Below are 24,329 nucleotides of genomic sequence, written 5' to 3'. Positions count from 1 at the left end.
CGTTCTCTACATCTGAATCTCTCTTCCTGCCCTGGAAATAGGTTCATCTGTACTATTTTTCTAGATTCCACATATCTACGTGTTAATATACAGTATCTGTTTTTCTCTTTCTGACTTACTTCACTCTGTATGACAGACTCTAGGTCCACCCACATCTCTACAAATGACCCAATTTCATTCCTTTTTATGGCTGAGTAATATTCCATTTTATATATGTACTACATCTTCTTTATCCATTCGTCTGTCGATGGACATTTAGGTTGTTTCCATGACCTGGCTATTGTAAATAGTGCTGCAATAAACACTGGGGTTCATGTGTCTTCGAATTATGGCTTTCATTTTGCACTCAGTACCACAAATTTTGTACCCAGTTCTGCTGCCACCAACCTATGTGGCACCTTTGTGTAAACTGGACGCCTGTGAGAACACAGGTCTTGGCTATAAAACAGCAGCAAGAAAAACCAGCCCCTACCTCTCATGTGGTTGTAGCCATGTTCTGGGGGGCATTCCTGCCTAATGGAATGCGGGCTGCATTTCAACACCAATCCCCTTCCTTGGCTAGATGCTCCTGTGTAGTGTGCAATTCCATCAGGAGGCCTGGACTCTCAGATCTCTCAGTAATATTCACAGAAGTTAATTTCAGTCCAAAGGGAAGAAAGATCAACCTTTGGCCAAGTAGACAGTATTTTATTTTCTCTTCACTCTGGCCACATTCTTCCAAGAGAAGAGGAAGAAGGATTTTAAACTTTTGTGCAATTGCTACCAGGTGCTGAGAATTGGTCATAACATATTTTCCATAACCTCTGAACAAATTCCATGTTCTGAAAAGGAAGGAAGGGAAAAGTGCAGATAAACCTGGAAGCCTTGGGGGCTTTCAGGGCCACATGCTGCACTTGGCAGGGCTGTGATGACTCACCTATTCCCGATTCCCTTTAGACCTCTTCTTCATTGCAGTAAACATTAGGAGTACCACACAAGCCAGGGAGGACAAAGACGGTCCTTGTAATAACAGCATCCTTGTGAGCTACGGATTGGCTAAAAAGCCAGTTGCCATGTTAGTCCCATGGCACCATCATGACACACAGCTCACAAATGCCCTTTCACAGAACCATATCCAGCACTGATAGGGTTGCCTTCAAACCAAACAAACATCTATAATACAAAGGTGATAGATAAGGCTTCCTACTAGGCTCAGAGGTCGAGACAATGAGAGTAATGCAACGGAATCTTAAAGCAGGTTACCATCTAACAAGGGAAAATCAATCCACAAATAACTTCAAGATAACCATGATTCTGGGAAAATGATAATAAGTACCATGGGAGAAGCGCTAAAGAAATGCTAGGAGAGCTCAAAGGTGGATATTTAGGTTTTATCAATTTGGAAGCTGGAGATGCTGGAGCGGACCTTTCTCTAAGGGCTCAGTTGGTACGTCAGGCTGCTGAGGTCAATTAGTATTAAGGGATTTGCTAAACTAGGTTTCATAAAGGACACGGTATCCACAACAGACCTTGGATGTAGGAATTAGGTGGGGAAAGGCAGGAGTGCAAGATGGGGCTGGGAATACACTCCAGGAAGAAGAAAGTATATGAGCACATCAAGGAAGAAGAAAAGTCCATGTCCCAGAACCTAAGCTGTCCTAACTCAGCTTGAGCCCAGCACGCTTGTACGGATATAATGGGTAATAAGACAGAAAACGGAGGTTAAGGCTGACTGAACACCAGACAGACGTGCCGATGTTTGTTTTTATATTTAATTTTGCCATCAACAGGGGGCTATGGACAGTTTTTAACAGGTGAAACTATTTATCAAAGCCATGAAGCCAAGATCCATAACTGAGGTCTAGGTGGATATCTCCTCTAAGTTCTCAAAAAAGATACTGCCCTCCCCCACCAAAGCAAATGAAAATAATACTGTTTTCGCTATGGGCCTGTAATTAGGTAGGGAGTTTCATAGCTTTTAAATGAGATTCTCTAAGTTCTTCACTCATTCTTGGCACGACTGTATGATATTTTAGGAGTGTCTCAAATAAGCCATCTACTTAAATTATATTCAGGATGCATCATGTTTTATAGATTCCTTTTCTTAAAAAATCAGCAGAACAATGGGTTCCTGCTGCGTTTTATCCCAAGTGGCCAACTTGCTATGTGACTATAACAGTCCAAGGTTTCCCTCATCCCCCCAACCCCAACTCCCGTATTGAAGAAAAGGCTCAGGTGTTAAGAAGAGTTTGCCGGGGACTTCCCTGGTGGCGCAGTGGTTAAGAATCCGCCTGCCAACGCAGGGGACACGTGTTCGAGCCCTGGTCCAGGAAGATCCCACATGCCGCGGAGCAACTAAGCCCGTGCGCAACAACTACTGAGTCTGCGCTCGAGAGCCCGCGAGCCACAACTACTGAGCCCTCGTGCCACAACTACTGAAGCCCGTGCGCCTAGAGCCCGTGCTCCACAACAAGGGAAGCCACGACAATGAGAAGCCCATGCACAGCAACGAAGACCTAACACAGCCATAAATAAATGAATAAATAAATAAATAAATTTATTAAAAAAAAAGAGTTTGCCCGACCAAGGGGTGATGATAGAGGCCAAACATTTTGTACACAGATGAAGAAGAGGGAAAAACGGCAACAGCTAAGCAGCCAAATGTTCACCCATGAGAATAAACAACTACGAATAACTGAATATTCCTCCTTTTGACAACTGTCCAGCGGCAGAAATAACAGATGCCAGAGCAGCCCGACTTCCTCCAGCATGACTGAATCAGACAAACGAGAGGAGGCCTGTGGGAGCCGCTCCCTGCACATGGACTTCTGCCAACTTGTTGGGGGGTGAATGTGGGTTGCTTTATTTATTTATTTTACCTCCAGAAAATCACTTTGAAACGGAGCCTCAGCTATTTCCAGCCCCAGGCGATTGGATGGGCAGCCAGCATCTCTCCAAGACAGGGTGGAATTATTAAGGAAAAGAAAATGGTTTAAGATGACAGGCACTTTGGCTACCACAACAAAATCTGTACTGATTTTTTTGTGGCCACTAAGGCAGCAATGAGTCATGATTTATATATAAAAATATATATTATATATATATATAATATATAATAACATATATATAAAGTATATATATTATACATATGTATTATACATGTGTGTATGTATATGTGTATATATATATAATAACTTGACCACGTGGAGGAACTCAATTTCTTCAGAAACAGAATAGGAAAGCCATCACTGCTTTCCTCAAGGAGACGCTCAAAGGCACATGAACTTATCTTTCTATGATGGTTCTCAAACTCCCATTTAATAGAAAGCAATCAACACGGCTTGGTAGCAAGAGCACCCAGGGAGGGTGAATGGATGAATATAAGATCTGGTTCCATGTCTGCTGGGGGACCTCTGGTCAAGCCACCTACCCTTTCTGAGTATCACTTTCTCAGCTATTAATGATGACATTGGAGCTATGAGTTAAATCCGTATTTCCCAAATAGTGCCTCCTAAAGTTGTTCTAAGGGTCTTGCTACTCAAAGTAGGGCCCACAACTGGCAGCATCCGCGTCAGCCGGGAACGCTTAGACACGACAGAACCTCGGATCTTGGACTGGACACACCAAATCATTTTAACTGCATCATCTACATTTCAATTGGAACCCAGCTGATTTGCATACGTGTTAAAATTTGAGAAACACTGTTCCTGGCCAAGCTGTCCCAAAGATACCTGATCATAGACTCACCTGGATAACTTCATACAAACACAGCTTCCCTGGTCCTTCCTCAGGTCTGGGGTAGAAGCCAGGAATCTGCATAGTTAACTGATACTCCAGGTGGGTCCATTTCAATAAAAATATGAGTGACATAAATAAAATAACTGTTTCTATACTGTTTCCCTTTAAAATCGAATGATCTCTGAGCGATACCATGCCAGCGAGCTTCCTGGTGTTTTTATAGAGATGAGCTAACATGATCATGACAAGACATCCCTCAGCTGATGGCCCAGATGCCATGAAGGTTTTGCCCACTGCAGTTCTGAAATTGTTAAATTCTTAATGGATCACTGGTTAAATGCAGTAAGCATAAGGAGCTCTGATGTTGAACTACAGTAATTTAATGAATCATATAAAAATGATACTAATTTTGCAAAGTCCCCTCACGACAACTGTCAGATTCGTAAGCTACATTCATATATCAAAATCCTTATTTAGCACATGAAGATGTCTTTAGCACTTCAAAAACCAATCTTAAAAAGCAGAAATATCGTGACAATTATGTCCAATTTGGCTTTTCATTTATTGGGAATAAAAGCTATCCTCATGTGCAATGTGTTATTTGCTGGGAAGTGCTTGCAAATAGCAGCGAAAAATCTCTTATTTCAAGAAAACATGAAAGTTATACAAAAATAAGAAGTGGTGTTTTTTTTTCCCTCCTGCAAGCAAATCAAAAGAATTCCAAGCAAGGTCCTAAAGGCAGTTTTTCCTCTCCACTTTCGATGCCAATAAACATAGTTAAATTTCAGTGTACGTTTTAATGTATACTGGTCCCCAAGTCAAATGCAATATTTAATGACAAATTATGTCTTGACTTGCATAAATAATTTTAAATAAAGAATCTGTCACTTGCTACATAGAAAGAGATTAAAAATATATTGTAAATATTAGAGATTATATTAAGCTAACTGCATAATACAGGCTTTAAGGATATTCTTTTTTTTTTTAATTTAAAAATCACATCTTTATTCAGATGTGCATATCATACATAAGAATGACAAAATGATTTTTTTAATCCCTGAAGAGATTTGCAAGATTAGTACCACAAAAGTATCAGCTGACTCTAAAAAAGTAGGAAGTGATAGAAAAGTGTTTTCCATGTTTTTTAAAAACATTCTGTGATCCTATCATACTTGGGAGAGTTGGATACCTAGGGCTGGCCTAGAATGGACTTTTAGAGTCTATATAGCCATGAGCCACAGAAAAATCACTAAGGCACTCGAAACGTAATTCAGTTCAATTAGTTTAAGTATTAACACACTTACTGGTGAATGTTGCTTGGGCTATAGAGGATCAAGTATGTCATAAAATAATAGCTAATGATTGATAAGAGTTAACACCGTGTTAGGTGTGGCTTTAAACACTTTATAGTTATCAATACTTCTGACTCTTCCAATAACTATGAAGTCAGCACTCTTTTATCATAATATGAAGACACAGATGAATCGATTGTCCACCATTACAACACTAAGTAGTGGATTTAGGAACTGGAAACCAACAGGACTTCAGTATCTGGGTTCTCAGCCCCCAGGGTACACATTTATCCAACTGGAAACTCTAGGAGCAAAGGCGCATGGCAGAGAAGTGAGGGTGAAACACAGAACATTCAAGTGTTTAGAAGGATGAAGTAGAGTGTACACGATCAGAGCCTATGGGAAATTAACAAAATGGGTCTGAGTCATTCTTTGCCAAACTTTATAAGCAGGGGGAAAACCTCTGGACGTTTCTAGCAGGCACGTGACAGTCAGGAATGAAGTGAGCAAGTATGGAGATGACAGAGATTGGAGACGGACAGATTAATGAGATGCTATTTATAGGAATTCATAGAATAGGTCACGTGGGGCTCAAAGAAGTAGAGGAAAAAGAGGAAGGGGAAAGTGACACTGAGAAGAAGGAAATCAAGGGAACTTGTGTTGAAATTCCCTACGCGGTTTTGCCTCTCCTTTCTTCAGGATCCAGAGGATAAACTGCCTCACCCTGACCAGGATCAAATACTGGGTTGGCCAAAAAGTTTGCTGAGGTTTTTCCATAAGATGTTACAATACAATACCTCGGCTAGCCTAGGCCAGGCCATGCCAGGAGCACAAAGCTGGACTTGTTAAGGAAGAATAAAATCAAACACATTCCCTTTCTCAACTGACCTGTCAGAAAGTATCTGTGGGCTAAAATTAACTAAATAACAATAGGAAAAATATTTCCCATGGCTCTTACATCAAGAGCACAGCTTGCAAGGTCCTCCTTGGTCTCCTAGGACCCAGTCAACAGCCAGGAAAGAGCCTCCCAGATCACCAGGATAAGGAAGGTGAAACGCATATGCTGACAAGGAGATTTCATTTCCCGAGAAACATAAACGTCTCTGCGAAGAGCAATTCACTCCTACTCTTAATCCCTAAACCATCAACATCTGCTACAAAGGATTCCTTGAGTCCTTAAATAAATCCCCCTTGTCCCGTATTCTTCACGGCACTCTCAAAAGCAGCATTAAAAAAAAAAAAAGAAAACAATAACCATCTCTGCCCTCCATCTCTTTGTTGGGGGAGGGGTAACACTCCTGGGCTCACAAAGGAGAGTTTATGCGGACCCATGGGGGCGGGTAAGATACATTTAAGGAGGAGAAAGGAAGTTGGTCTATTTCTAAACATGTTTGCCATGATAAAAACACTGATGCTGAAACATGATAAAGAAATCTTATGGTAATTGCAATCATTGTTGCTTTTGTTGTGGTCATCCATGTACAATGCTTGGTGTCAGTCTATTTATCTCTTGTAAAAATAAAATACAGTGTGTGTGTGTGTGAGAAAAAAAAAAAAAAAAAAGAAATCTTAGACTCTCCTGAAAGGCAATCTTCTTTCTTTTTTTTTTTTTCCTCAAGCATCTTTTTTTTTTTTTTTCATTCCTACTTGGGTCAAAAAAATGCAGTTTTAAAGCCCATTTCCATGTTTTAAGATTCAGAGGAAGGAGGTTTAACAGGAGGCTATAGAACTCCCTTAATCTTTAATGTCTTATTTTCACAGATTTGCTGGCAAAGTACAGTAAACAGTCATTGCTCAACTTTTCTCATCAACGCCCCTTGAACTGTGTCATTCATGATGAACAGCAGAATCCATTTGCGTGGGTTTTTTTTTTTTCTTTTTCGGAAACCATTTTTCCTGGTATTGTGGAGGCACCTGCATTCTGGCAACCTAGGCAGAATCTCTTAGCCCAACTGATTTGCTGATTGTCTTTTCTAGGGGAAATTATCAAACGTTTAAAATACAATTTTAAAAGAGTGAATTGAGTAGAGGTGGAGACAGTTCTGCTGGTGTCTTGCTAGCCTCTCATCCCTGTTCTGCAGAAGCACCTGGCCTGTCCAAGTGCTCTTCGGCTCTATGCAAGGCTAGTCTGTGCTCCTACAGGACAAGAAGGTCACCCAGAATATACTCACAGGCTATGCGCACGGAGGCCTTCCTGCTCTTGGAGGTCCCCAAGTGGCTCCACGCGACGCACTGGCACCAATAGTCCTCGGGCCCGTGGAAGTCTTCTACTTGCTGCCTGGTGACGTTGATAAACACCTCCCGGACCTTCAAGCCTGCAGAGGAGATAGAACCAATCCACTGAGGCTGGTGTATTTCTCAAACGGAAAGTTAAGGCCAGCCCAACCTCTTCCTGTTAATGAAACCATTCTGGTTTTAATCAAGGTGAAGTTTTAATTACTTTGACAATAATATATTACTGCTAATTAAATTCCAACGGCTGAGTAGGCTGGAAAGAACAAGTGTATAAAGTATCATCAGCCAATGTGGTTCCCATACAATAGAATCGTTTTCACAGTACCTTGACACCATGCTTTTTCTGTCTTCTTTTTTAGCTCTTATAAATATTTTTTGTTCTTTGTTTGTTTTTTCTTATATTTTTATTGGAGTATAGCTGATTTACAATGTTGTGTTAGTTGCTGCTGTACAGCAAAGTGAACCAGGTATACATATACATACATCCACTCTTTTTAAAATTCGTTTCCCATATAGGTCATTATAGAGTACAGAGAAGAGTTGCCTGTGCTCTACAGTAGGTCCTCATTAGTTATCTATTTATATATAGTAGCGTGTATATGTCAATCCCTATCTCCCAATTTATCTCTCCCCACTACTTCCCCCCTCTTTGCCTTTCTTGGTGTAAAATCTACCATGAAGAAAGTAGCACCAAATTAATTTCTGGGATTCTAGAGGCTAAACAGTCCTCAACAAACCAACCCCAGGGACATAGTTCCAAGTGCTTTGAAGTGCTCCCACCCCTGGGTATGGCAGCAGGAGAGGGTCACTCTAGACGCGTAGCTTAGAATAACGAGAGGACAGCAAACATGCATGGGACGGGTGAACGGCTGGGAATCCAAGGAAAAACCAAAAACTCCAGACAACAAATGGGATGCAGACAAGCTGAACTAAGTTGGTCTTGAAGCCTTGAAAACCCAGGAAGGTCTCTGGAGCAAGAGAATGAGGAGGTGAAGAAAAGAGAGGCTTTCACAGAAAGAGGGGTTAAGGCTACATCTGGGAAGTGAGATAAAAAATGACAAGGTCAAGGTCTTCGTTTAATTACTACATCTTTGCATTCCCATCTAATAGTTAAAAAATTTGCCTGGTGTTTCTTACTGAGGAGTTTGAGTTTCTTCCAAACCTCCAGCCATGGACTATCAGCCTTTCTTTCTTTGGGAAGGATAGCCACCTCACATAAAGTGCCAAGGAGGAAAGGACGCCCTCCTCACCAGGATCAGTTAAATCACCACAAACAGGGGAGCAGCCTTTATAATCAGCACGCTCTCTCCAGCTAATGGGCACCTGCCGAGGCTGTGCCCTGCCCTGAGACAGGCAGCATGGGAGAAGGAGGCGATGCTTACTGAACTCCACTAAGTGCCCAGCATCATGATAAGCCTTTAGCCTATTCCCTCTTTACATTTCCGCAGTGCCCTGACGTAGCAGAGGCTACTGTATCCCCACTTTGCAGAAAAGAGAACTGACTTAGAGAGTCATTTGTCAATAATCACACAGCCTGTAAATGCAAGATCCAGGGTTTGAAGCTAGATCTGTTTTACACCCAAACCAGCACTTTGCACAGGTCCCTCATAAAAATTCGACTCTGTTCTGGTACTTTAGGTACTTATACATAATTACGGAAATAAGACTAATGCATGGAACATTTAAGGAGAAATTAGGTGCATAACTATGATTTTTCCTTTACGTTCAAAAGGAATTCAGGGGACAGAACCATCAGTATAAGTCATAAGGAGCCAGGGACTCTTGGTGGAGGAGGTGGAATGTGATTATATCCCGGGTGCTGGTAGGATTTAAAGAACAAGAACGGAGGTGGATTAGTCAGGCTGGGGAAACATTCCCCTCTACCCAATCAATAACACGTTATTTATAGTGTGTGATGAGAGTTTTATGGCCACATCAATCACCGTGTACACAATCTGAGTTAGACTTCCTAAATTTGTAGGAGGTACCGCATATAGAAAATCATCTTGATGACAGTTGATAATTCACATTTCTTCTGTTTCTGCAGAATGCAGAAGCATGCCTTTTACCTGTCAGAGACGTAAGAGTCCTGAAAGTCATCTCCTGCGTCGAATAGGAAAGAAGCCTTAGAGGGGTTTTTATTGTTATTGTTGTGGCTGCTTTTTTAAATTTGCACTTAAATAAAAGAGGGAATGAGAGGACCAGGAGAAGGGAGAGCTGGCAGGTGAAGGGAAAGGGAAAAGGAAGTAAGATTACAAAAAAGTTTGTGAGGACAGAAAGCAGCCTGGAGCGTGACACCCATATTGGACATTTTAAAGTTAGGCTGCATAAACAAAAATAAGGAACTAGGCTGTAGACAAGAGGACTTGGTTTATATTTCACAGCTTTGATTTGAGACAAATGGTGGATGATCTACTTTGAATAGTGCAAGAGAGGAGAGAAAACCCTAAATCAGCACATTCAGGTTCCAGGTGGAGTAACTTTGATATGTCTGAGCTCCCCTGTCATGTGATGGGGAGACCTATGAAGCAAAATATGCCAATCATGTGGCAATCAGTTCTCACTGAAGAAGCATGATAAGCTTAGAAGGTCAGAAATGTGTTCAAGCTAATGTGGAATTTATATATATATATATACACATACACACACAACTTATACATGTGTGTATATATGTGTATATATATGTGTGTGTGTATATATATATTATTTTTTTTACTTTCTCCATCCTGTAATATCTAAACCCATCAGCTTTCTCTAGGCTGCAAATGAAGATAAACACCATCTCAAAATGGTTCAAGATCATCATATTTATAAAGCAGAGAGTTCCCCATCCAAACCTTAATATGTGCTATGATTTAATCTAGGCATCACGGTGTTTTTAGGGTACCTGGGGCCTCTTTTAATGAGCTAAGGTAAGACACTCAAACAGAAATGCGCATCATGAAAGAATAAGTTTACACTCACAGATCCCTAGAAACAAGAGGCAAAGGCACCCAGGGCCACAGGGGGAAGCACCAGGGTCAGGAGGCAGAGGGGGCAGGGGGGAATGTGGGCAAGAGCCTTTATTGTGGTTTCCACAGGAAGGAATCAGAGAGGCAGGGAAAAAAGATTTAGAGTTGGCAAGTTTGCATCGTTTCAGTGGGCTCCGGGACAGAAAAGCTGTCCCTACTTGTCTGGTACTGGGTTAGGGCAGGGGGATATGGGTCAGCAGTATAAGAGCTTGATGAAAGAAGTGGTTGGGGATAAAGCTCTGGATCGGTTGGTTTGCATATGAAAGGCATGCTCTTGGGCCAGCTGTTTGCTATCTCTAGGAATTAATCAGCCCTGGGCAGGGCAGTCCCTCCAGGGTCAGCAAGACCCTAAGATGTCAGAGCATCAAATACAAACACTTGAAAACACGGTTATTACACATGGACAACCACACAATTGTTTTGGAAAGCATAACAGTAGGCCACAGACCCCCACCACGAAGGTCAAAATTGATCTCACCCCATTCATGTCAGGAAGTCTGGCAACCTCTCATTCAGACTAAACACAGCTGAAAGGAAAATGTTGAAGTCACGATTTCAGCATTACGATGGCTCAGTCTCAAGTCCCTCACAGAGGTTCCCCATGGGTTTGGAGAAGCAGAATGAATATCAACCAAGTATTATCCAAACACAGTGTATTTTGCTTCAGGTAGCATCAGCGTATCAGGTTTCTTTAAAAGGCCACAAGTGACTTCACTACCCACCCGCCACCGCCATCCCCACCCCCCACCCCCAAAAAAGTATAGTGTCTCTCTGGATTAGGCCTTTTTCTTCTAACGTGAGGTCTTTAGCCTCGTCAAACCATCCCCTCTAGGAAAACCTTTGGGAAATCATAAATATTTTGTCTCTATTATACTTTTCTCCACTGTAACAAATAACTATTGATTAAAATAAAAATCTTAAATAGTATATTCTCTTGCAAATCTTCACTATTGCTCTCTCCAGTGATGTATTATATATATGCATAAATATATATATATACATGTAAAAATGTATGTGTGTGTGTATATACACACACACACACACACACACACACACGAGAAACCACACCTGAGAAACATCCATTTAAAACGGCTCTATTTCAGGACACCTCCACCCACCCCCCTGCACTGAAGTTCATCCAACAGTGTTACAGAGATAACCATCTATTTCTCCATCTCAAGAGATGGCAGCTAACTTATTCATAGGAAATGCTGCAGGGGAAAAAAAATCCCAGGCAAATAGAAGATGGCATCTCATAAATAAGACTAGCATTGTACCTGATAACTTGTGTAACTAATAGGCACGGAAAAGTCCAACCCTTTAAATTATTGTGCGATTATAACTATCAGCCTTTGTTATGGGGGAGAGTCCCACAGAAGATAAAAATATGACTATGGAACCGAAATGCTAATAAGCTTTCTACGCTGTGGATGGTTGAGTTGTAGAGAGACGAATGTTGGCAACGGATGAGTAATTGCTCTGCATGTACTAAACATAACAGAGCGGCACAGAACTTCATCATTTGTCAGCTTTATTTGTTTAAATGAGAAAAAATGCTGACAGCACTTATTGCTATAATCCCCTTATTTATCAGATAGGAAACACCAGTTACTCTTAGCAGGTCTAATCCTGTTGGGAGAATAAAAGGGAATTTTCAAACTAATTGAAGGTATATGTTTCACTGTTCAAAGAAGAGAAATACGGAAGGAAGGAGGAAAGAAATGGAGAGAGAAAGAGGATGAAAATTATTTATTTCTGGTCAACTTCTAATAAAAGGGCTCTAGTCCTAGTCCCAACTTATTCTGTAGAAAAGAAAAGAGTTCCGGAAGAGAACTTAATATTCGGCACCATGCCAACTGCAGAAGAGTGCCCACTAACAGCTGTCGCCCTGCCTTTGAGCTACTGCTTATTATCACACTTCTACGAAGTTCATCAGGAGCACCCTGCCGTGGTTATTGCTGCCAACCAGTTCTCAGATGCACACTCATCACAACTTGATGTCCAATCTTTGGAAGTTCTCTGTAGTAGGATACTCGGCTTACTAAAGTAAATAACTCGATTCAAGAAAAAAGATGAGTATCCCTCTTCCTCCTGCCGTATTCCCAAACCACACCAAAGCAGTAAGAGGCTAGCAGACTAGGCTTTGGTGAATTGTTTTCTCACCCTCATCGCTGCGCCTGTCTCCCTGGACCATTTTAGCCCAGTGTTATACCTACTCCGTGCCTGGTTTTTTTTTTTTTTTTTTGCACTGTGATGTTTCATGACTGGGGATTAACCCAGAGAATGAGTCTATGTAATTAGCTTCCACAGACAAAGCCCCAAAGAACTATTCTAATACAACTTCACTGAGTAGCATGGGGCCTTGCTCAATTTGGGGAGAGAGAAAAAAAAATCAAACAGCCCATGAAAAGCAACCATCTCCTATTCAAGAACCTTCTCTAATAGACCGTCATCTCCTTAGGTATGTCAGTACCTCTGATGCCTGGATTTGGCTCTGAGATAGCCCCACCTTACTCCACTGTTTCCTAAGAAGACGGAAAACAGTCCACTCAGCTGGAAGAAGTGAGTTCACCACTTACATAAGATGTTTTTCATTTGTCTCTTACTGGCCCAGGTTTAGAGCCTAGAAAATAGGCTTGAACAATAAGTTCCCCCATATTTTGAGCAACATATTATCATTACTGATTAATTATTATACCATTTGTATGGCCCTTTACTTTTATTAATGTCATCACATACATTATCTTATTTCATCTTAAAACCATGCTATTATTATTCTTATGATTATAATTATTATTTTGCTGCAGCTTCCATATCATAGGAAATAGATCAAAGATGTCATACAGTTTACAACGTATATTATTTTCGAAAAGTTGTATTGAGTGCCTCATATGTGCTTGCCATTTTGCCAGGTGTTGAAGATACTGTGACAAAGTCAATGATCAAGATTCCTGTCCTCAAGGAGCTTGCAGGCTAGATGAGGAGACACTTCAACCTGTCCCAATGTGATGTGACAGTTGCTATGACAGAGCACAGACTGCTACAAGATCACACAAGAGGGGCTTCTAACCTCTCCAAAGCCTCACCAAAAGCTTCTGGGAATGGCTGCCATCCTACCTATGACTCGAAGGCTCCGTCCCCACCCCCAATATTTAGCTCAGTGTCTAGGGCGAGGCTCTGGTAAAGACACATGAATCTGATCCATATTTGGAGTTTTAAAAACTTTGAGATACAAGAAACCTTTTCAGGGAACTGTGCCTCCATTTCTTGGGGGAGCTTAGATGTCTTCAAGCCAACATGCTACTGAAAGTAGCAAATTAAATGTAGATAATTAAAAGGCAGAACCATATTTCATTTTACCGGCAGATGCTTAATTAGGGCTAAACGTCTTTTGCCACTTCATCCTAGCAACAAGATTAAAATGTATTTTGATAAAAAAAAATAGTCCTCCTTTGAAAGTGCACAATGCCTAATGAATACTCTTTAGTTTCCCCTGGATAATAACCGCTCCACATATTCCTCAGAAGCACTGCAAGTTCAGTCTTAAGTACAGAAACTAAGAGCACACCCAAGCTCTCCAGTTTCGTCCTCACCGGAGATTAAAATTAATCAGCACAGAGATGTCTGGCAGAGGAAAGCAAATTAACTCGGTAGTGTCGTCTGATAACAGAGAGCAGGGCAACTCAAAAGGCAGAAGTGGAGAGGGGAGGGTTAGTTAGAAGACAGCATCCCCTGAATGACTCACTCAGACCTCATACTCACAACTTGTGGGAACCACACTCATGATTTCCAACCTTGCTGCCCCAATCAATGGCTTTCCACTCCTGCAGTCACTAAAACTACTTCCTGTTAGTAGATCATCCCCTGAGATCAGGGCATACATCCTACCAATTCTTTCTCCCATGGTGACACCAGGGGCTCTGAGAATAACAAAGATGAAATGTAAACTGAGGGAGTGAACCACAGGCAAATAAAATGTCATTCTACAAAAGACAATGATTTACCTGTTAATAGTACTAGCCCCTTTATCTTTTTGGAACTGTAAAAGTTCATAATTTTCTCTTTGTTTTTGGAAGCATAATCACCAGCCACTTACCCCATTTAAAAAAAAATTGCAGTTTTATATTTATCATTTTGAAGGCTAACCTTGATAGCGTAACTTGCTATACACCAGACCCTGACCAAGGTATGTCATGTATATTAGGTTCTACGACCCCTGCTATAGTTCCCTGGGGTGGATGTACTTGTAACTGCCATTTCATACATGGGAAAACCGAGGCGAAAGGATGCTAAGGAAAGTATCTACCTTAACACGTCTGTAAATGGAGAGCCAGATCTCAAAAATGGAGGTATCATCTTGCACTAATATCCATGCTCTTAACCACCAGACCATCTTTTTTTTAATATCCTTATAATTCCCACTTCAAATTAGAAAAAAAAAAAAAAACATTTAGAATGTTGTATGAACAAAAAAGACTATAAAAAAGTCCAAAGACACTCTTCAAGAGTTTAGGGTTTAGAACAAATCTCTGGCCAATATCAGGAAGTTACTAAATTGCATAAAATGGTTAGCTGCCTTCTATCTCTGCTATGAATGAAATGATAGTAAACGGTCTCTACCTTTTTGTAGGAAAGGCTTAAATTAGACACAAGGTCTTCATGCTCTGTCACAAGTTTTTGGAAGGAATTCATAATATTTTCCTGAAAACCTTTTTAGAATATGTCAGTCCTCTCTGAGCAGCAAAGTGATGAACAGGATGAAATCTGGGGTGGGGTCGGAGAATGTTTCTATAGTTGTGGGTTTTAAACCCACAAACTGTCAATGGAACACTTCAGAGACGGATTACTGCTGTGTTCTGCGGTCTCAAATATATGCTTCCCAAATGCACCTTGGTGATTTGTGAATCTTTGAAGGTAACTTCAAATTAATGGTTTTCTGGAGGATACTATATTCACATCCCCATCACCAGCAAAGTTCTTAGATACAAACTTTAAAGATTTAATACATTTTTTATTCTACCCTTCTCCCTTTTCTCAACACAATCCATTAAACTTTTCTTCCCAGAGAGTGACTCCAGTTGTTTAAGGAAATCACACATAATGAAATCCCTGAAATGATATTATTTAAGAAGAAAAATTAGTTTACTGGAGTCGAGACTTTTCCCATAACACATTGAAATAAGCATTATTTCACTCATTAGACTTCGGTATCTCCAAGGTAGAATAAAAACCATGGAGCCTTGGAGCCTTGTTAAGGGAACTCCATTTTTACTGAACAGTAAAGAAGTGGTTTAGCTTATTGATAACTCAAGCTTCCCACAGGCTACATTATCCTGATTGTCAAGGATGGGTTTTGCTGGTTGTTGCTGTTTTTCTGTGTGTGTGTGTGTGTGTGCATGCGTGCACGCGTTTGTGCATTACTGAACAATTCACCCCTTTCTCAGGGGCATGATTCCTGAATTGGGATTGCCTCTCAACTCCAGATGTTAACAGAGGAAAAATACAAGGAAGAAGACTTCCCATATTTCCAAATGAAATGAGGCAGAACAAATGAAAGAGGATCGCTCGGCTTGTGCAGAGAACTAAAAGTGTACATTACTAAGAGGTATAGCCATGTCTGTGCAAACACAGTAACTCACGTCAAATAAATTGTGCTTTCTGCAGGAAAGAACTCTAGCTCTGGGTTTTCCAAGCTAAATTGCATGAAAACATACAATCCTTTTTCTTCTTATTTGAACTGTTAGATGACGGGGCCAAATTGCCAGAAAGACCAAAGGCAGTTTGCAGCCTTTAACAACTGAAAGGACTTATTGTTCCAATTTGGAAATACAAAAGATTCTGTGTCGACTCCCAACACTCCCAGGTCCTATGTATTTCCCATTAGTTCTGTGAAGAAAGAAAACCTGTAAGTAAAAAGAATCAAAGCTCCCTAGGATTTTAGAAATAGAGACCATGTTGGCCAAAGATATTGAAGCAGTTACTTTCAACTTCTTAAAAGAGCATGGAACATTCTCTACCTCTGGTCAAACGTGGTCCCATTATCCTTGGCCTCTCGGTATCATTCACTCCCCACTGGAAGGGCAGGAATTATTTTTCAGACTCCATCAAAAGCCATTAAGGCTGTAAAGGTAGTCAATCCCTGTGCTCCAGCGCCACGCTGAAGAACCCAGGGGAAGTAATGCATCTCTTTTTCAATACCTGAGGCCATTTCGTTTCCAACCTTAATTACACTTATGCATTAGTTTTGGGTCTAATATCTCCACTCATCTTGCTCCAGTTTCCACTTTTCCACTATTACTACAGAGTTTAGGAAACATAATTGCAGTGTGTGGTAGACAGTGATTTTCATTAACCAAACAGAAGAAAAACGGTTTTAGGGAGAGACATTTCTTTCCTATTGATTCAGTCAAAATGACTTGGAAGAAACGGTTGTGCTTATTAAATTCTTTTCCAAAAGGTAGCTGTTAAAATTCTTTCTCAACAGCTTATTTTTTAAATCGGTGTATAATCTCTTCAGATTTTGTCGTTTATGATTTTTTTTGTTCTTCCCAGTTCCTTTGAAATTTGTGACTTTTATTGGTCTTATTTTATTTTATTTTTTTTACAGGAAGCAAAGAGGGGAGTCTTTTACATGGAGGCAGAGAATGTAATCAACGCTGCTATCTGCAAGACATGGAGTTGCCCAGCAATGCTAAGGGAATTAAAAGGGAGAAGCAATAACAAAAGAGAATGTTGTGAAATTACAAGAGGGTAGAGTGTTAAATTGGCCTGCAATACTTATCAAGAGGTCTTTAAATGAGAACGGATATAGGATTTTCTAGCAGTGGTATAAAAAAATAGTTGATCATTTTTCAATGTTCTTCCTATCTTTTATTTGGAGCAGTTTACCCTAAGGGGTTCTGCTATTTTAAGTTCATTACTGGGCAAAATCTAGGGCAGCAATGTCTGAGGATAAAACACACAGCCCCAAACAATGATCTTAGACTTTTCTCCTTGCTAATGTGATTACTAATATTAACTGCATTACCCTTTTGCTTCTGTTAAAAGATTAGTTTTTATTTCTCCATTCACTCATTTATTCATTCAGCTATTAAGTCTGATTTGTTGAAGTTTCTCACATCAGATATCTAGTTCTTATTTCTGTGGCCATTGCTCGAGAAGCAGACCTTACTTTCTCAACTGAATTATCCCAGTCTCCTAACTTCCCCATTCCTACTTCTCCTTACCATTCCAAAGGCTTCTGCTAGATTCACCTTCTGAAGCATAGCTTCAAAGCCACTGCATTCCCATGTGTCGATATAATCAATCCCCACCATTAGCAAAATAGCCATAAAATTAATTAAAAGACTCCTTGCTCTGATATTTGAGGTCTTTTATGCCACTGATTGAGCTGTTTTCCAGCTATCAGCTGCTGTCTCCTACATCTATTTCATATTTCAACCAAACCAAGCTGAGTGCAACATACACTCAGCTTTCTTTCATTTGCTAATGTTGACCTTTCAATCGCTAATGTTGACCTTTCAATCGCTAATGTTGGCCACTGAGACTCTTCACTCCCCCATAGGGTTTAGCATCAATTATGCCTAATTGAATTACATATTCATCAATGTCCCTTTCAAATACTATAGCTTCCACACCTTTCCTAAGAGTCCTAGTTGGACATGATTTTTTGTAAAATCCTCCCTAGCGCCATCTACCTCTCTTCAGACATTTATCATAACTTCATTTGTACTGCACTTACAGGTGTATTGGTCTTACACCTATTAGTTGCTATGAAGGTCTAGAGATCAGTGTTTGCCTCCTACCCTTCTTAGAATACTCTGGAAGGCCTAGCCTAGTGTATTAAACAGCATTGGTATACAGTTAATAAATTAAGCCATCTTGAAACTTCTTAATTATACTCAGGCTTTTTGACTTATTCAAAATCTGACATCTAGTGAATAAGTTCAGAACTAATAAAATCAATAATCTAGGGTGACACCAGATTGGACTTAGGATGAGGCTAAATTTTCAGTTAGTCTGAGGAGACAAAGTACAAAAGCATATACTCTTTCTGTTATATGTTAAAATATAAAAGTTATAAAATTTTAAAGTTGAGTCAAATGATCTTACTTTCAGATCCAGCACAAGCCCATAGTTTACTTAATTTCTTTGAGCCTCAGTTTCCTTATCTATAAGAAGGCAGTGACAGCATTATTTACCCCAGAGAGCTATTGAAAAAACAGTAAAATAATGTCTATCAAATGCTTAGATAAGGCCTGGTATATAGTAAGTGCTCAACAAACATTAGCTAGTATGATCACTATTCTCATCATAACTCCTCATCAGCCAAATTAGCCAAGCCAATAAAGATGGTCCTGAAATTCTTTTATACTGGAGATCCTATCCAAATTTGGTCTTCTAATTTGGGCTCTATCATTACACAGTAATCAAAAGAACTTAAAGAGGACACAGAAACCACCAACTGTGGAGAATGAAGCACACAAAAATAATATCCAGGAGGAAAGATTAGAGAAACTGAATTTATGCTGCTTAAAAAAGGTGTTTGGTGAAAGATTTATGTCTTGAAAAAGTATTTAGAATTCAGAAAAATGAAAACAGTGAATGCTGGTTTTATTTACAGTGAGAATATTAACTTCCATACAAAATTAGGTCTTAAAGTTATATAGAGCAGGAAAATAAAAAACTCTACCATATTGGAGTACACTAGGCAAGGGAGCTGTGGAGTCATTTAAAGATATGACTGTACGTGATATTCCAAAGATGATGTTACTATGACCTCATTCAAATGAGGTAATGGGGGTGGCTTAAGCAGTCATATAACCATGTGAGAATCTGAGAAGCTACCATAGGTGGTTCTGATTGCTTCCCGTTCTTACCTGAACTCTCGTCCAGACTCTCCTCAGAGACATGCTCATTTTGATGGACCCACTCGCCATTGCATTTGAAGAATATCTGCATGGCTGGCCTTGCTTTGCACCTCAGTGCAATGGGGTTGCTCTTGATGATATAAGCATCGCCCGGCTCCTCTATGAAATGAGGCAGTGTCCCAGGAGCTGATGGGATGGATTCAGGGAGGACTTCGCCATTGTCAGTTCCTGTGAAATTGAAGAAGATATTAGAACACAGTCTACAATGGCAGCACATACATCAGGCCAAAAAGAACAACCTGCTTTAATAATCTGTGCTGGAAAACTTTGCATCCTAACACAGCATGCTTGTAAGGCCTGTGCAGATGAATTATCTTCTAGAGATTGAATCAGCATGATATGGTACCTTTAGACAGACACACATTCAGTATTACTGGACGAGTGAAAACAATGAATAGGAGACCCCCTCAAACTACAATTTTGAATCTGCCTTTGCTGAAAGACCTGAGATAAACATCTGTGGGGTGACAGGCTAAATCTTAAGATTCAGTCTGGTGAAGTGTTCAATGAGGGGCCCAAGCTGCCTCAAAACTTTGAAATAATGGAGGGAATAGATTTGGTTTTCCCATAAATGAGTGTAAATAATGGTGACGTTGGTGGAGGATGGTCGATCATAAGACATGTCCAAAAGATTCCAAACTGTCCACTTTCTTTACCTATGAAACTGTGGAGATTGTCTGGTATTCTACCTTGGATAGCGTTTCTTCCCGAAATTTACTAAACCTTCTAAAAGGAATACACATTTCTTCTGCTTGTCTTTGACCATCATTCTTTACGCCCAGCACTCCTGACCCCAAAAGCTACCTCACTTTTAAGGCTAAGAACTAAAACAAATCACTACAAGCTGTAAGTTTTTAGTTTAATATCTATAGTTACATCTGTTCAAAGGGAAGAAACAGATGTGTCTCCCCAAGTATAGGGAACTGATGAGTGGAGAGAAACAATATGAAAAGGAAAAAGCATAAGCCAAGACTTTGCTTCATTGTCTCTTCACTCCATTTAGCAAGGACTTAAGTCCCAGGAAACTAGCACAGAGTCAAGGGAAGAAAGATGCAACTGCTGAGCAATGAGGAGCATAGCCAAGAGAAACCCTATCTTGTGCCTTCCCATGGCCATTCCAGAGAAAGAACAAAGCAAGCAAAGATTTCAATAACCAGATCAACTATGCCCCAAAGAGGATTACTCCCATTCAAAGCAAATCAGTCTTTAGGGCTAAGCTGGAGAAAGGGACCAAATGAAACTACTGGAACAACAATCTAGTTCAACAGGAGAGAGCCTGGAGACCAGGTGCATTCTGTGTCCTAACCCGGCTTTCTGGGTGCCATCAGTGCAATTCTGAACAAACAGAGCCTCTTATTATTCCCACTCAAGTCAATAACCTAAATGAGTAAGCACTGTCAAGGATAAACATAATTCACAATATTAGGGGGAATGTCCTGTTTTAAGAACCTGTAGAGAGAATTAGTAAATGTAAAAGAGGGGGGACTAGGACACAGGATGAATGACTGCCTATAATTATATGTTTGTGTAAGGAAGAAAATAAAAGACACTGAGTTATGAAAAAGACTGCTTGCCAACTGTAATACATAAGCACTATGTCATGCCACTGAAATGAATTAAACACAATAGTTTGATTCTCCAAACTTTTTTTTTTCATTAAATGTATCAACTTAAGGGGGGGGGAACGCCTCACATATTAAAGAGTTTGAGATTTATAAGCTTTCAAGTGCATTTGTAATAGAAAAGTTAAGTCACGCTAATAGAAAAGCTAACTCACAGAAGGTCCAAAAAAGCATCATAAAGCAAATATTCCAAATAATAAGAGAGCAAACAGTTTAAGTTATAAAAGTTAGATAAACTCCCTCAGAAAATAAAATGTGTACATATCACATGGAATAAGAAGGGTTTCAGGATAGAATCTGAGAGGTATTTTTTTTTAATGTTTTAAATTATATTTACAATGGACTTCATAAAATATATCACATATTAACTCATTTTGTTACTGACTGCTCACAGCAATTTCCATCTTCAATAAATACCAAGTCCCCTCAGGCTTCTATAAATCCATGCATTAGAGGAAATGACAAAGGTATTAGAAGATTTTATGTGGGCATCAAACAGCTCACACTCCCATCAGGGGCTTGAGTTCTGTCCAAAGTAATTCACTGTTGCAGAAAAGGGTCACCTGATAAAGAATATATGCAGAGCCCCATGGTGGTAGCCTGAGTGAACACGGGTGTAAGTGCTAAATGCTGAATGAGGTGTTTTTGCTTAATTAGTAACAATGCATAAATGTCAGAAGTAACTACTGACATGGGGTGGCAGTCACAAAAAACCAATTTGTAAGTAAATAGTGAGACCACATTTAACCAGCTTAAGTAAAATGACATACAAAGGTATTGGATGATAAGATAAATCGAGTTTTAACCATCTGAGTCACAAAACAGAGAGATCTGAAAGCAATTAGGTTACCTTCCTGCTATTTTAGTAAATACCCATTAGATAAAATAACAAGTTCAGTCTTCATCTAAAACAGAGAGCAGGAGAGTGGAATGGGAAAACTGGCTGTAAGTGTCCTGGCTATCTCAAGGACCTCCATTAAGAATCAATCAATCTTACAACACAGAAATAGACTCACAGACATAGGAAACAAAGTTATGGTTACCAAAGGGAATATGGGGTGAGGGGAGATAAATTAGGAGTTTGGGATTAACATATATACACTACTGTATATAAAATAGGTAAGCAACAAGGACCTACAGTATAGCACAGAGAACTATACTCAATAACTTGTAATAGCCTATAATGGAAAGAAATCTAGGTACAGAGCAAAACAAAACAAAACAAAAAATATATATGTATAACTTTGCTACACACTTGAAACTAACACACCATTGTAAATTAACTATACTTCAATTTTAAAAAAAGGAAAAACAATTTACAAAAGAACCAATCAATGTTCAGAGGAGGAAAAAAAGAGGCAGAATGTAACACTCTATCTTAACTATTACTGAAGCCACGTTGATATAATATATGTATAGGAAACAGGCCAGGGTCCAGGAAAGCAAAAAATAACAAAAAAAATCAATTTATGAGGGTAAGAGTGGAAAGGTGAGACACTGTGGGTATACATTTCTATATGTATTACCATTTACTTGCATCCTAAGAAATGAAATACAGTAAGTGAAAATAGAAAAGTTACATATTTTCCTTTTTTTTGTTGTTTCCTTTGTATGTATAGTGAAGTGTTAGGAGTGGTGTTTGCCTTATACTGATCCCTCTCCCCCCTCCCCCTCTCCAGGATCCTCACCAGGCTCAGACTTGAATTGCTGGTATAGCAGTGCCCTGCCCTTCACATGCCTCCCTTGCAACAAGAAGGCTGCTACCCCAGGAAAGCAGCCCCTTCTTAACCCACCAGGCTGGGAAGTTGCCAACAGAAGTTCCAAGCTGGGGTGTAGAAGTTGCTGACAACCAGATTGATTGGTTCGAGATGGAGGAGGAGAAGGACGTGCTCTCACTCCCTCATGCGAGAGCACCGGAATCACAACTAACTGCTGAACCATCATCGACAGGAAGACACTGGAACTCACCAAAAAAGATACCCCACATCCAAAGACAAAGGAGAAGCCACAGTGAGACGGTAGGAGGGGCACAATCACAATAAAATCAAATCCCATAACTGCTGGGTGGGTGACTCACAAACTGGAGAACACTTATACCACAGAAGTCCACCCACTGGAGTGAAGGTTCTGAGCCCCACGTCAGGCTTCCCAACCTGGGGGTCTGGCGACGGGGGGAGGAATTCCTAGAGAATCAGACTTTGAAGCCTAGTGGGATTTGATTGCAAGAGTTTGACAGGACTGTGGGAAACAGACACTCCACTCTTGGAGGGCACACACAAAGTAGCGTGCACATCATGACCCAGGGGAAGGAGCAGTGACCCCATAGGAGACTGAACCAGACCTACCTGCTAGTGTTGGATGGTCTCCTGCGGTAGGGGGGGTGGGAGGGGGTGGCTGTGGCTCACTGTGGGGACAAGGACACTGGCAGCAGAAGTTCTGGGAAGTACTCCTTGGCATGAGCCCTCCCAGAGTCCACCATTAGCCCCACCAAAGACCCTGGGTAGGCTGGTAGTGCTGGGTCACCTCAGGCCAAACAACCAACAGGGAGGGAACCCAGCCCCACCCATCAGCAGACAAGCACATTAAAGTTTTACTGAGCTCTGCCCACCAGAGCAACAGCCAGCTCTACCCACCACCAGTCCCTCCCATCAGGAAACTTGCACAAGCCTCTTAGACAGCCTCATCCACCAGAGAGCAGACAGCAGAAGTAAGAAGAACTACAATCCTGCAGCCTGTGGAACAAAAACCGCATTCACAGAAAGACAAGATGAAAAGACAGAGGGCTATGTACCAGATGAAGGAACAATATAAAACCCCAGTAAAACTAAATGAAGTGGAAATAGGCAACCTTCCAGAAGAAGAATTCAGAATAATGATAGTGAAGATGATCCAGGACCTCGGAAAAAGAATGGGGGCAAAGATCGAGAAGATGCAAGAAATGTATAACAAAGACCTAGAAGAATTAAAGAACAAACAAACAGATGAACAATACAATAACTGAAATGAAAAATACATTAGAAGGAATCAACAGCAGAATAACTGAGGCAGAAGAACGGATAAGTGACCTGGAAGACAGAATAGTGGAATTCACTGCCACAGAACAGAATAAAGAAAAAAGAATGAAAAGAAATGAAGACAGCCTAAGAGACCTCTAGGACAACATTAAACGCAACAACATTCGCATTATAGGGGTCCCAAAAGGAGAAGAGAGAGAGAAAGGACCCGAAAAAATATTTGAAGTGATTACAGTCGAAAACTTCCCTAACATGGGAAAGGAAGTAGCCCCCCAAGTCCAGGAAGCACAGAGAGTCCCATACAGGATAAACCCAAGGACAAACAAGTCGAGACACACAGTAATCAAATTGGCAAAAACTAAAGACAAAGAAAAATTATTGAAAGCAACAAGGGAAAAACACCAAATAATATACAAAAGAACTCCCATAAGGTTAACAGCTGATTTCTCAGCAGAAACTATGAGCCAGAAGGGAGTGGCATGACATATTTAAAATGATGAAAGTGAAG

General features: G+C 40.4%; 1 protein-coding gene across 1 annotated transcript in view; it reads right to left on the bottom strand.

Annotated features, from left to right (window-relative positions):
* Positions 1-22,748, bottom strand: part of UNC5D (unc-5 netrin receptor D) — a 258,784-nt gene extending 236,036 nt beyond the window's left edge. Inside the window, exons 1-3 of the mRNA XM_068531991.1 lie at positions 22,601-22,748; positions 19,135-19,353; positions 7,181-7,324 (exon numbers count right to left, since the gene is read on the bottom strand). Of these exons, the coding sequence (XP_068388092.1) occupies positions 7,181-7,324; positions 19,135-19,353; positions 22,601-22,748 (511 nt within the window). The remainder of the gene's footprint in view (positions 1-7,180; positions 7,325-19,134; positions 19,354-22,600) is intronic.
* Between the last annotated feature and the right edge of the window lie 1,581 nt (positions 22,749-24,329).

Source organism: Eschrichtius robustus, chromosome 21, assembly GCF_028021215.1.
Source record: "Eschrichtius robustus isolate mEscRob2 chromosome 21, mEscRob2.pri, whole genome shotgun sequence".
Classification (NCBI taxonomy): domain Eukaryota; kingdom Metazoa; phylum Chordata; class Mammalia; order Artiodactyla; family Eschrichtiidae; genus Eschrichtius; species Eschrichtius robustus.
The sequence above is the reverse complement of the archived record's forward strand: the minus strand, read 5'-3'. Positions and strand labels throughout refer to the sequence as shown.